The 13879-nt window shown below is 49.1% G+C and overlaps 1 protein-coding gene across 1 annotated transcript in view; it reads left to right on the top strand.

Annotated features, from left to right (window-relative positions):
• LOC147665994 (BCL2/adenovirus E1B 19 kDa protein-interacting protein 2-like) overlaps nucleotides 1-11071 on the top strand; it is a 196119-nt gene extending 185048 nt beyond the window's left edge. The window contains exon 7 of the mRNA XM_086949341.1: nucleotides 10911-11071. Within this exon, the coding sequence (XP_086805467.1) occupies nucleotides 10911-11017 (107 nt within the window). The 3' untranslated portion in view covers nucleotides 11018-11071. The remainder of the gene's footprint in view (nucleotides 1-10910) is intronic.
• The last annotated feature ends 2808 nt before the right edge of the window (nucleotides 11072-13879 follow it).

Raw genomic sequence — 13879 nt, 5'->3', positions numbered from 1 at the left:
ATGGACTAAGCAGCCTTAAAGGCTTAACTTAAGAGGTCGTGTTAAGCGAGCTGTTTTACCACATACAATCCTGTAATCAAATGAAAGGACACCACACAAGTATATATTATAAAAATATATGTATTTATTTCTAAATTACTCCCCAGTACTCTTTATGAGGAAAGGGGCACAAGCGTTAAATCAAAAGCACTGTTACACATATAAAGTTGCACGTTTATGGATGAGGGCGGGTGGCCACTCAGACCATATATCAAAAAAGTGGTATAAGTAACACTTTACGAACAATGGTTAGGCCTAGGGCCTAGAGATTCGCTGGGAGCAGTCAGGACAAGCAATGAAGAAGTCGGGAGTAGCCCACAGGAGACGGGTGCAGCACGGAAAGTGCGGCGCGCACCAATGCACTGTCAATGGTGCGTAAAAGTCAGTTAAAGTGAATAAAAAGATACTTCCGCTGAACCTAGGAACACAAAACTTTAGACACAGACCCTAGAGGTGTGTACCAGTGTAAAGACACCGGCGTTGCAAAGTTACCTCACCCACAGGCCGTGGGTGCACAGGGTCGAAGTGGCGTCGGGTTCTGTCACGCAGGTTCTGGGTGCTTGGAGCTGTTGCAGCTGCAGGCGCTGTGAAGCAGAAGTGTCCGGTGCGATCCAAGGGTGGATCGATGTAGAAAAGTACCTGAAAGCAGAGGGGACAGAGTCTGGGTCACTCAGCAGTGACCAGGGTGGAACCAGGACGGAACCAGGCAATGTCGGGCGCAATCAGGCAGTTGTCGATAGGCTTCTCTCCGCTGTCACGTGGGCTCTGGGGCATCTGCGACGTCCAGGAGCGGGTCACGATCTGTCCCACGTAGGCTCTCGCCGTCAGCACCGTCGGCTTGAAGATTGTAGCAAACAGCACTTGGCAAAAGCAATCCACGCGGAACCGGGAGATTGCTTATCACTCGAACCAGGAGGGTCAGAGTGGGTGCTCCTTTTCACAGGAGCTGGTGCAGATCTGGAGCAACCAGAAAAGCAAGTCGGATTTCAAAGTTCGTCGGCACAGGGGCCACAAGCCAGCTGGCAAGTGACCGGGCCAACGCGTCGAGCGCACACAAGCAGAAGGGCCCCACGCAGCACTCAGCGAGTGTGGAGGGGTGAGCTTTGGTGCAAGTGGAGCTCGGGGCTGGGGCTTCTCAAACCCCGGTGTACAGCTTCGAGGGTCACTCGTGGGCCGCACGGTCAGCGTCTCGTGGCCTTTTCAAGATGGCGTGCCCCACGCTTCCGGTCGCCTCCACGGGTCTCAGCTCTGCAGGGACTGTGGATCGGGCAGGTAGAAGGCAGGCAAGCTTGATCTCGTCGATCTCTGTCGCTCGAGTTCCGGCGGGAACTGCAACAAAGCAAGGGTCGAGGGCTGGATGGTGCCTGTTTGCACAGGGTGGTCACTCCTTGACCACAAGGGAGATTCTTCAGTCTTCTCACGTCGTGTAGAAAGTCGAAGGGTCCAGATTTCGTTTCTTATGTTTCTTCAGGATGATCTGAGGTCCGTTGGGACTGCTCCCCCTCTTATTCGAATCTCGGGGGTTGGACATCCTGCTAGGTCCCCTCCTATGGGTGGGACCCAGGAAGGGGGTGGTTACACCCCTCTCCTTTGATCCTGGCCGCGCTGGGACAGGGGCTGGGAGGCCCCAGAACCGGTTTGGCCGGATCCTGCAAGGGGCAGCCTTGTGCTCCCCAGGCAGTGTCTGGTTTCATTGAAACCTCCCTACTCCAATCCACTATCTCCTGTCTGGGGTGGTTTGACACCGCCCTGTGACAGGAAACTCTTTGTCCAGGCCTCCTCTGCCGGGTTTCGGTCAGCAGCAGGAGGTCAGACCCGTGTCTGTGGCAGGGGCATCCATTTTGTGGATCTGAGGCTCATTTTAAATCAACCGCGTTTCAGTAAAGTAACATGTCTTCTCCCTCTAGAAGGGTGGAATGCTACCCCCGTCGCCAGAACTGGCGAGGGGGTAGTATTCCAATTCGTATGACACCTTACACGACATGTTTTGATAAAGCCAAACCAAAGTTGCTATATAACCGCGAGGATTATAATGCGCTTAAGAGTATATGGTATGGCATTATCCCGGATCAGCTTAGGGAGTTGTTCCCGACAGCTGCAGACAGGCTCAGCTCATGCCAGAGCACCATCTCACATAAAACCACGCACTCTGCCTCCAGGATTGATGAGGCCTTCCATAGGAGTGGCTTACAGGCTATATATGTGTCCAGATATAGGTTTAGATATAGGTATACTATATCTAAGCAAGGGGTGATTACACCCACTTGCCCCAGCTGAGTGATCAGCCAGTTGTGTCAATTTAAGAACCAGCCAGGGGTGGCAAAAGCTATGCTTCAGCCCCTGGTAGGCCTTGGTGGCACCTATGCCCTGGGCACCTATAGTGCATGGTACAGGGGCTGACAAGGAGTCCATTTCCAATTGTGGTATGTACCTATAGCACATGTATTATAAATTTAGAGAGAGAACAGCAGGCTGGGGGTCTGATTAGCAGGCCCACAGCCTCAGTAAGTCGAAAACCAGTGAAGCAAAAAGCAAAAATTGGGGTGACCATAGGATAGCAGACCCTACTCTCCTACATAACCCCCCCCCCAAACGCAGGGACATTAAACTTAACCTTGACCAGATAAGTCTTCATGTTCTAAGTGGAAGTTCCTGGAGAGACCATCTGCATTACCATGGTCAGTCCCTGGGCGGTGCTCCACTGTAAAGTCCATCCCCTGTAGGGAAATGGACCACCTGAGCAGTTTGGGATTTTCACCCTTCATCTGATTTAGCCACAAGAGGGGCTTATGGTCTGTCTGAATTAGGAAGTGAGTACCAAACAAGTATGGCCTCAACTTCTTCAGGGCCCAAACCACAGCAAAGGCCTCCCTCTCAATGGCTGACCAACGTTTCTCCCTGGGGGTCAGCCTTCTGCTAATAAAAGCAATGGGCTGGTCTTGACCATCTTGATTAAGTTGTGAAAGCACAGCTCCCACCCCCAACTCAGAAGCATCTGTCTGTACAATGAACTGTTTGGAGTAGTCAGGACTCTTCAGGATAGGTGCAGAGCACATGGCCTTCTTCAGGTCATCAAATGCCTTTTGACAGCTAACTGTCCACTGAACCTTTTTGGGCATCTTCTTGGATGTCAAGTCATTCAATGGTGTCACAATGGACCCATAGTTCTTTACAAATTTTCTGTAATACCCAGTCAGGCCCAAGAAGGCTCTGACTTGTGTCTGGGTAGTTGGAGGAGTCCAGTCCTGTATGGTCTGGATCTTGCTCTCCAGTGGTTGAACTTGACCCCCACCTACTAGGTGGCCCAAGTACACAACCTTGCTCTGCCCTATCTGGCACTTAGTAGCCTTGATAGTCAGGCCTGCCTTTTGCAGGGCCTCCAGAACCTTCTTCAGGTGGATCAGGTGATCCTCCCAGGTGGAGCTAAAGACAGCAATATCATCTAGATATGCTGCACAAAAGTCATCCAACCCAGCAAGGACTTGGTTCACCAACCTTTGGAAAGTGGCAGGTGCATTCTTCAAACCAAAGGGCATTACCACAAACTGATAATGCCCACTAGGGGTAGAGAATGCTGTTTTGGCTTTTGACTCTTCAGCTAGTCTGATTTGCCAGTAGCCAGCTGTCAAATCAAATGTGCTCAGAAACTTGGCAGAAGCCAATTTATCAATGAGCTCATCTGCTCTTGGAATGGGATGAGCATCTGTCCTAGTGACAGCATTGAGACCTCTGTAGTCCACACAAAACCTCATTTCTCTCTTCCCATCTTTGGTATGAGGTTTTGGCACAAGGACCACTGGGCTAGCCCATGGGCTCTCTGATGGCTCAATCACTCCAAGCTCCAACATCTTTTGCACCTCAGCCTTTATACAATCCCTGACATGGTCAGGTTGCCTGTAGATCTTATTCTTCACAGGCAGATTGTCACCAGTATCCACCTCATGGGTGCACCAGTTAGTCTGACTGGGTGTGAGTGAAAACAAGTGTCTGTGGGCCTGCAACACCTGTCTGCAGTCCACCTGTTGCTGCTCAGTGAGGCTGCCTGCCAAGGCTACTCCATCAACTGAACCATCATCAGGGTTCTGGGAAAGCAGGTCTGGGAGAGGGTCACTCTCTTCCTCCTGTTCCCCATCTTTGGCCATGAGGAGACTCATGTCCTCCCTTTCAACAAATGCTTTCAAACGATTGACATGGAGCACCCTGTGGGGGCTCCTAGGGGTGCCAAAGTCAACCACATAGGTGACTTCTCCCTTTTTCTCAATGATAGGGTAGGGTCCAGTCCATTTGTCCTGGAGAGCTGCTGGCCCCACTGGGTCCAACACCCACACCTTCTGCCCTGGCTGGTACTCAACCAGAACAGCCTTTTGGTCATGCCAGGCTTTCTGTAATTCCTGACTTGCCTCAAGGTTTTTGGATGCTCTCTCCATGTATTCAGCCATCCTGGAGCGGAGACCAAGTACATAGTCCACAATGTCTAGTTTAGGCTTTTTGAGAGGTAACTCCCATCCTTCCTTCACCAAACTCAATGGACCTCTTACAGGGTGGCCAAACAAAAGTTCAAAAGGGCTGTAGCCAACCCCCTTCTGTGGGACCTCTCTGTAAGCAAAGAGCAAGCAGGGTAAAAGGATGTCCCATTTCCGCCTAAGCTTCTCTGGTAAACCTTTTATCATTCCCTTTAGGGTCTTGTTGAACCTTTCCACAAGCCCATTGCACTGTGGATGGTAGGGTGTGGTAAACTTATAGTTTACTCCACACTCTTTCCACATTGCTTTTAAGTATCCAGACATGAAGTTAGTACCTCTGTCTGAAAGAACCTCCTTTGGAAAGCCCACTCTTGAGAAAACTGCAATGAGGGCTTTTGCCACCACAGGAGCTGTGGTGGTCCTCAGGGGAATTGCTTCTGGGTACCTGGTGGCATGATCCACTACCACCAGTATAAATCTGTGCCCAGATGCTGTTTGAGGATCCATGGGACCCACAATGTCTATTCCAACTCTTTCAAAGGGTACCCCCACCACAGGTAGTGGTATCAGGGGGGCCTTTGTTGTGCCACCTGACTTACCACTGGCTTGGCAAGTGACACAGGAGCGACAAAACTCCTTGACATTTTCTGACATGTGAGGCCAGTGAAAGTGTGGAACAAGCCTGTCCCAAGTCTTGTTCTGGCCTAAGTGTCCTGCAAGGGGAATATCATGGGCCAAGGTAAGAAGGAAGCCCCTAAACTTCAAAGGTATAACCAACCTCCTGGTTGTGCCAGGCTTGGGGTCTCTAGCCTCTGAATAAAGGAGTCCTTCATCCCAATACACTCTATGGGTACCTTGAGCATTCCCTGCAGCCTCAGCAGCAGCTTGCTGTCTGAGGGGTTCAAGTGAAGGGCAATCTAATTGGGCCTGCCCCAGGTCTGCCCTTGAGGGTCCCCCTGTCCCCAGAAACTCAACCTGATCAGGTTCAAGCTCCTCTGAGACAGTCTCCTCTTGGACTGCAGAATCAGTTTCCTGTGAAACCTGATCCTCAACCTGGGGCAAGTGGGAAGGCACAGCCTTAACCCTCTTGCTCCTTCTCTTGGGTTGTGGTTGGTCTATTGTTTCAAGATCCACCACTGGTTCAGGAAGGCACTTCTTAGCCTGAGACCTTGTCACTGCAAGGACATGAGCTGAAATCCCTAGCATTTCTGCATGAGTCCTGTACTCCACTTCTGACCAAACTGAGCTTTCAAGATCATTGCCTAACAGACAGTCTACTGGGAGGTCTGCACTCACAACAACTTTCTTTAGGCCATCTACCCCTCCCCAGGAGAAGTTCACAACAGCCACACTATGGGAAGTAGTGGAGTTGCTTGCATTGGTCACTAGGTAACTTTCACCTAGTACAATTTGTCCAGGGTCCACAAAGCCAGGTGCCACCATTGTGACACTGGCACAAGTGTCCCTGTAGGCCTGAGCCAGTTTCTCATTAATTAAGGGAGTCTGCCTATATTTGCCCAGGTTACTGGGGCTTACTGCAGTGGGCAATGATATGTCCACATCATATAGGAGAACTGCCTGTGTGGGGATTCTGACTAGGCCAGATTCCACCTCAGTACCCAGGGTCAACCCTACTAAACCCTTTGGCTGTGTACCACCACTGCTGACTGTACTAGGGGGTGCAGTTGCTTTAGGAGCTGCAGTGGTGGGGACTGGATTTTTCTTAGTGCATTCACTGCCCCAGTGTGAAACTGATTTGCAGGTATTACACCAAGGTTTCTTTGGGCCATCATTCTTCTTTTTCTTGTTTCCATTTTGGGAACCCCCCTCCTTATTGCTAGTTTGGGGGCCTGAAGACTTCTGGTCCTTTTCTTTATCTTTCTGATTCCCACCCTTCTGGTCTGTTTTCTTCTGGTCACCTTGGTTCTGGTTTTTCTGCTTAATCCTTGTTCTGACCCATTTGTCTGCCTTCTTTCCCAATTCTTGGGGAGAGGTCAAATCAGAGTCAACAAGGTATTGATGCAACAGCTGGTTCTGACAGTTATTAAGGATCTGTTCTCTCATCATAAGATTGTACAATCCTGTATAGTCTGAAACTTTACTTCCCTGCAGCCAACCCTCCAGAGCCTTAGTGGCACAATCTACAAAATCAGTCCAGTCCTGAGTCTGTGCTTTTTGGGTGTCTCTGAACAACAACCTGTATTGCTCAGTGGTTAGGCCAAACCCTTCAATAAGAGCACTCTTCAGAACAGAGTAGTTTTTGGCATCCTCAGGTCTAACAGTGAGGAGCCTGTCCCTCCCTTTCTCAGAAAAGGAGTACCATAAAATTGCCGCCCACTGATCCTCAGGGACCTGCTGTACCATGCAGGCCCTCTCAAGAGCAGTCATCCATTTGTGGATATCATCCCCTTCCTTGTAGGGGGGCACAATTTTTGTCAGGTTTCTATTGTCATAGGCCCTGTCTTTTTCTTTAGGAACTTTGCTGCCACCAGTGGCATCTAAGCCACTTATTTTCTGTTCCCTAGCCAAGGTAAGTTTAGCTTGAGCTAAGGTCAGTTTAGCTTGAGCCAGAGCTACCTCCTCCCTCTCTATCTGGAGTTGGACAGCCCTCATCCTGGCCCTATGCTCTTTTCTCTGGGAGGAAGTCATTCCTCTTTGAGATTCTCTTGAGGCACTAGAAAGGTGAGAGTCCCTTGACAGAGATCTCTCCCTTCTATTACCTGGGAGAATTTGGTTATGAGATCTGGAGTGGTGCTGGCCCTCTCCATTCCCATGTAGGTCCAAGTTGGCCTGGTTAAGCCTGGCAACCTGTACCTGGTTTCCCTGCTGATCCTGATCTTCAGGCTCGTCTACATCAGAGCCTTCCTCTTCCTCTTCCTCCTCCTCTTCTTCTGGAAGATTCTCATTCTCAGGGGAGTTTATCCCTTCACCTGAATCTAAGGGAGCCTGACTCACCTTATCTAGATCATCCTTTTCTAGGAGAGCTATTAGGGAAGGAATGGTAGGGCCTCTGCCCTTTTTTAGCCCCCTGGCTGTGCACAAGGCACTCAGGTCTTTGTGGCTAAGGTTGTCATATCTGGATGTTGTCCCTATAGGATCAACTTCTACAGGAGCAGAGCCTGAAGCTCTACCTGTATCAGACATGACTGCTAGTGAGGTGTAAGTGGTGCACTTACCTACACTAAGTGGTTTCCTACTGTACCTTGCTAGTGAGTTGTAGTCAGGGTGTGCTAATCCCTTTTATCTACAACTACTAAGTTCAGTAGAACTTAATATGCTAAGCTTTTGATTTATATGTACCTAGAGGTACTTGATGTGATCTTTCAATTTGATAAAGATTGCAATGGTAAAACAAACAGCAAGCTCAAATCCGCACCGCTGCACACCAATGTGAGAAGTTGGCCTGATATGTAGTGTTTCCAATTCTGGAACCACTGGGTATCAGTCCAAACAAACCCCAAAGATGTCAGGTTGTAAGTCAACCTTGTAGACAAGCTATCCTAGTGGTAGCATGGACTAAGCAGCCTTAAAGGCTTAACTTAAGAGGTCGTGTTAAGCGAGCTGTTTTACCACATACAATCCTGTAATCAAATGAAAGGACACCACACAAGTATATATTATAAAAATATATGTATTTATTTCTAAATTACTCCCCAGTACTCTTTATGAGGAAAGGGGCACAAGCGTTAAATCAAAAGCACTGTTACACATATAAAGTTGCACGTTTATGGATGAGGGCGGGTGGCCACTCAGACCATATATCAAAAAAGTGGTATAAGTAACACTTTACGAACAATGGTTAGGCCTAGGGCCTAGAGATTCGCTGGGAGCAGTCAGGACAAGCAATGAAGAAGTCGGGAGTAGCCCACAGGAGACGGGTGCAGCACGGAAAGTGCGGCGCGCACCAATGCACTGTCAATGGTGCGTAAAAGTCAGTTAAAGTGAATAAAAAGATACTTCCGCTGAACCTAGGAACACAAAACTTTAGACACAGACCCTAGAGGTGTGTACCAGTGTAAAGACACCGGCGTTGCAAAGTTACCTCACCCACAGGCCGTGGGTGCACAGGGTCGAAGTGGCGTCGGGTTCTGTCACGCAGGTTCTGGGTGCTTGGAGCTGTTGCAGCTGCAGGCGCTGTGAAGCAGAAGTGTCCGGTGCGATCCAAGGGTGGATCGATGTAGAAAAGTACCTGAAAGCAGAGGGGACAGAGTCTGGGTCACTCAGCAGTGACCAGGGTGGAACCAGGACGGAACCAGGCAATGTCGGGCGCAATCAGGCAGTTGTCGATAGGCTTCTCTCCGCTGTCACGTGGGCTCTGGGGCATCTGCGACGTCCAGGAGCGGGTCACGATCTGTCCCACGTAGGCTCTCGCCGTCAGCACCGTCGGCTTGAAGATTGTAGCAAACAGCACTTGGCAAAAGCAATCCACGCGGAACCGGGAGATTGCTTATCACTCGAACCAGGAGGGTCAGAGTGGGTGCTCCTTTTCACAGGAGCTGGTGCAGATCTGGAGCAACCAGAAAAGCAAGTCGGATTTCAAAGTTCGTCGGCACAGGGGCCACAAGCCAGCTGGCAAGTGACCGGGCCAACGCGTCGAGCGCACACAAGCAGAAGGGCCCCACGCAGCACTCAGCGAGTGTGGAGGGGTGAGCTTTGGTGCAAGTGGAGCTCGGGGCTGGGGCTTCTCAAACCCCGGTGTACAGCTTCGAGGGTCACTCGTGGGCCGCACGGTCAGCGTCTCGTGGCCTTTTCAAGATGGCGTGCCCCACGCTTCCGGTCGCCTCCACGGGTCTCAGCTCTGCAGGGACTGTGGATCGGGCAGGTAGAAGGCAGGCAAGCTTGATCTCGTCGATCTCTGTCGCTCGAGTTCCGGCGGGAACTGCAACAAAGCAAGGGTCGAGGGCTGGATGGTGCCTGTTTGCACAGGGTGGTCACTCCTTGACCACAAGGGAGATTCTTCAGTCTTCTCACGTCGTGTAGAAAGTCGAAGGGTCCAGATTTCGTTTCTTATGTTTCTTCAGGATGATCTGAGGTCCGTTGGGACTGCTCCCCCTCTTATTCGAATCTCGGGGGTTGGACATCCTGCTAGGTCCCCTCCTATGGGTGGGACCCAGGAAGGGGGTGGTTACACCCCTCTCCTTTGATCCTGGCCGCGCTGGGACAGGGGCTGGGAGGCCCCAGAACCGGTTTGGCCGGATCCTGCAAGGGGCAGCCTTGTGCTCCCCAGGCAGTGTCTGGTTTCATTGAAACCTCCCTACTCCAATCCACTATCTCCTGTCTGGGGTGGTTTGACACCGCCCTGTGACAGGAAACTCTTTGTCCAGGCCTCCTCTGCCGGGTTTCGGTCAGCAGCAGGAGGTCAGACCCGTGTCTGTGGCAGGGGCATCCATTTTGTGGATCTGAGGCTCATTTTAAATCAACCGCGTTTCAGTAAAGTAACATGTCTTCTCCCTCTAGAAGGGTGGAATGCTACCCCCGTCGCCAGAACTGGCGAGGGGGTAGTATTCCAATTCGTATGACACCTTACACGACATGTTTTGATAAAGCCAAACCAAAGTTGCTATATAACCGCGAGGATTATAATGCGCTTAAGAGTATATGGTATGGCATTATCCCGGATCAGCTTAGGGAGTTGTTCCCGACAGCTGCAGACAGGCTCAGCTCATGCCAGAGCACCATCTCACATAAAACCACGCACTCTGCCTCCAGGATTGATGAGGCCTTCCATAGGAGTGGCTTACAGGCTATATATGTGTCCAGATATAGGTTTAGATATAGGTATACTATATCTAAGCAAGGGGTGATTACACCCACTTGCCCCAGCTGAGTGATCAGCCAGTTGTGTCAATTTAAGAACCAGCCAGGGGTGGCAAAAGCTATGCTTCAGCCCCTGGTAGGCCTTGGTGGCACCTATGCCCTGGGCACCTATAGTGCATGGTACAGGGGCTGACAAGGAGTCCATTTCCAATTGTGGTATGTACCTATAGCACATGTATTATAAATTTAGAGAGAGAACAGCAGGCTGGGGGTCTGATTAGCAGGCCCACAGCCTCAGTAAGTCGAAAACCAGTGAAGCAAAAAGCAAAAATTGGGGTGACCATAGGATAGCAGACCCTACTCTCCTACAGTGATCATTTTACTAAGACTAGATTAGTTTCTGTTTTCTATTATATTTGCTTATTAATTACACTATTGAGGTCGCCACTGTCTGCATAAGGTTCAGTAAGTGAATAAATATCTTTGGCATATGTAGATTTTTAAATTTGTTGTAGAACTATGACTAAAAGCAATGTTTTACTTTGAATACAGATTGTTTGTACAATTTTATTTGTGGCAGTTTTGTGTAAATTGCCTTCGACTGTAATATCTCTAGCTTGCTTTGACTGATGGTATTTATTTTGATTTTAGGATATTATGGTGATGGATTGAATGCCATTATTGTGTTTGCGGTTTGTTTTATGCCCGACAGTGGGCAGCCTAACTATCGATACCTCATGGAAAATCTTTTTAAGTAAGTAGCCTTACCAAGTATGGTTATTGAAATGAATCGCTGATAGACAAGTGCATACATTGCTCATGTATCCCCTTTGCTCATATATGCATCTGCAAACAAATATTCACACACACTTTCTGCACTCCTGCTGCCCCTTCAGCTCCTGCACCATTACAGCTTGCTTTCATGGTACTGCATGTCCACTGTAAGTCTCTGCGTTTTAAACTTCATTGAATGGCTTAGTTTCCACCACAAATACGTGTATGTTCTGAGTAAAGTTGTAGTGTCATGCTGAGTTTGGTATAATTCTATTTAAGTGGTTTGTGTTGCAGTGGAAAGCCAATATTTCGATGCGGGATGAAATGGAAATCCCCCTCCTACCTCCCACACCTCCTCTGTAAGTTCCTAGCTACATCCCCCTGGATGGATCTGCACGCAACTTGAAGTTTCAAATGTAGCCTTGTGGCCCAGGCAAGACCAAATGTTGTGCAAATTTGTCTACATTATAACCACCTACGTTATTAGCAAACCAAAAAGGACTGTTCGAGGCATATGAGCTGCAGGTCACACACCATGCATAGATCGCCATCTGGTGTTGGGCCCGTATGTTTGCAGTTTCCTATCGTCTTGGAACAAGTCTTTGGAAGTCACGAGATAGGTGACTTCTCCATTGGACAATAGTGCACATAGGCATCGACTCAATCTTCAGATTGTTTTTTTCCGCCATTGAGCTTGGATGTGTTGGGCGCGCTTCAGTTCGGTTTTGTTAACGTTTTATTGTTCACCACGCAATCCTTTACCCTGTCTTCGGTATTGTGTTCGATTGCGTTTCCCATTCGACGCCCATCTCTACAAACGTCGATATTTCGGTTCCGGTCGTCGACGCAGGCCTTCGGGCCTATCTGCTCCATCAGGCCCTTTGGGTCATGGAAAGGACTCCTTTCAAAAAGTAAACCAGCATTTGCAATGCAATAGGTCTCGCATTGGTAAAGTTAGAGGTATTAGTATTGTAAATGACAAATATTTTATTTGTTTTTGTTTTGAAAATAGTGAAATTAATAACTTTGTCATTTACAATGCCAATAGTGTTAACTTTTGCAAACGTGACACCTATAGCATTTGTAATGCAATATGTGTTGTATTTACATGACTTAGATGTATTAATATTAAAAATAAAAATGGGTGTATTTTTTTCAATAATTAATACTTAAATAAAAGTTATTGTAATTTATATTGGCAATAGCTTAAACTTTTGCAAATAACTTTTTGGAAGATTATGTTTAGTGTATCTTATTGTGATGAAAATACAAGAACAGAGGTGAAATATTAAAATTTGTTTGTAACGTTTGTAATAAAGTTTGAAACATTGAGAGAACATATTTGAATCAGTTGTTGTTGAATGGTTGCACAGATTGATGCTGTGGTGGCTCTGAATGATGTTGTGGCGGCGACGAGTGATGCTGTGGCATTAAGTGATGCTGTAGTAGCGCATAGTGATGTTCTGGTGCCCCTGAGTGATGCTGTGGTGATGCGATGGATAGTGAGGGCGATAGATATATAGAGGGAGGGCGAAAGATAGATGGATAGAGGGAGGGCGAGAGATAGAGGCAGGGTGAGAGATAGAGCAGGGCTCGGGGATGGAGTGTGGGCTCGGGGATGGAGTGTGGGCTCGGGGGATGGAGGGAGTGTGGGCTCGGGGGATGGAGGGAGTGTGGGCTCGGGGGATGGAGGGAGTGTGGGCTCGGGGGATGGAGGGAGTGTGGGCTCGGGGGATGGAGGGAGTGTGGTGCGGGGGATGGAGGGAGTGTGGTGCGGGGGATGGAGGGAGTCTAGTCAAGTCAGAAGATTTATATAGCGCGCTACATACCCGGAGGGTCTCAAGGCGCTTGAAGAAGGGTGGGGAATTACTTGTCGAATATCCAAGTTTTAAGTTGCTTTCTGAATGCCAGGTGGTTCTGAGTGAGACGAAGGTGAGTGGGGAGTGAGTTCCAGGTTTTAGCTGCAAGGTAGGAGAAGGATCTACCTCCCATGGTGGTTTTATTGATGCGAGGTACGGTAGAAAGCGCTTGGTTGGAGGATCGTAGTTGGCGGGAGGGGGTGTAGAAGGAAAGTCGTGTGTTGAGGCTTTCGGGTCCAAGTTCGTAAAGTGCTTTGTGTGCGTGGGTTAGGAGGCGGAAAGTAATCCTCTTATTGACGGGGAGCCAGTGGAGGTTTTTCAGGTGACTAGAGATGTGTTCTTTGCGTGGGATGTCTAGTATGAGTCTGGCTGATGCGTTCGAGATGCGTTGGAGTTTTTTCTGGAGTTTTGCAGTGATACCGGCGTATAGGGTGTTTCTGTAGTCCAGGTGGCTGGTGACCAGTGCATGGGGTACCGTTTTTCTGGTTTCGGTGGGGATCCAGCGAAATGTTTTTTTGAGCATGCGAAGAATGTTGAAGCAAGATGATGAAACTGCGTTGACTTGTCTGTTCATAGAGAGTGAGGAGTCCAGGATGACGCCCAGGTTTCGTGCGTGGTCCGTCGGGATGGGTGCTTTTCCAAGGGCTTCTGGCCACCAAGAGTTATCCCAGGCGGAGGGGGAGGTACCTAAGATAAGGACTTCTGTTTTGTCTGAGTTAAGTTTCAGACGGCTGTGCTTCATCCACTCGGCTACATCTTTCATTCCTTCATGTAGGTTGGTTTTGGCGGTGTTAGGGTCTTTGGTGAGTGAAAGGATCAGTTGAGTGTCATCCGCGTAGGAGATGATGTTGAGGATGTGTTGGCGTGCGATGGTCGCGAGGGGGCTCATGTATACGTTGAAGAGGGTGGGACTGAGTGAGGACCCTTGTGGTACGCCGCAGATGACTTCAGTGGCCTCTGAGTGGAATGGTGGGAGGCGGACTCTCT

This window comes from Lissotriton vulgaris, unplaced genomic scaffold (genome assembly GCF_964263255.1).
Source record: "Lissotriton vulgaris unplaced genomic scaffold, aLisVul1.2 SCAFFOLD_2925, whole genome shotgun sequence".
Classification (NCBI taxonomy): Eukaryota; Metazoa; Chordata; class Amphibia; order Caudata; family Salamandridae; genus Lissotriton; species Lissotriton vulgaris.
The sequence above is the reverse complement of the archived record's forward strand: the minus strand, read 5'-3'. Positions and strand labels throughout refer to the sequence as shown.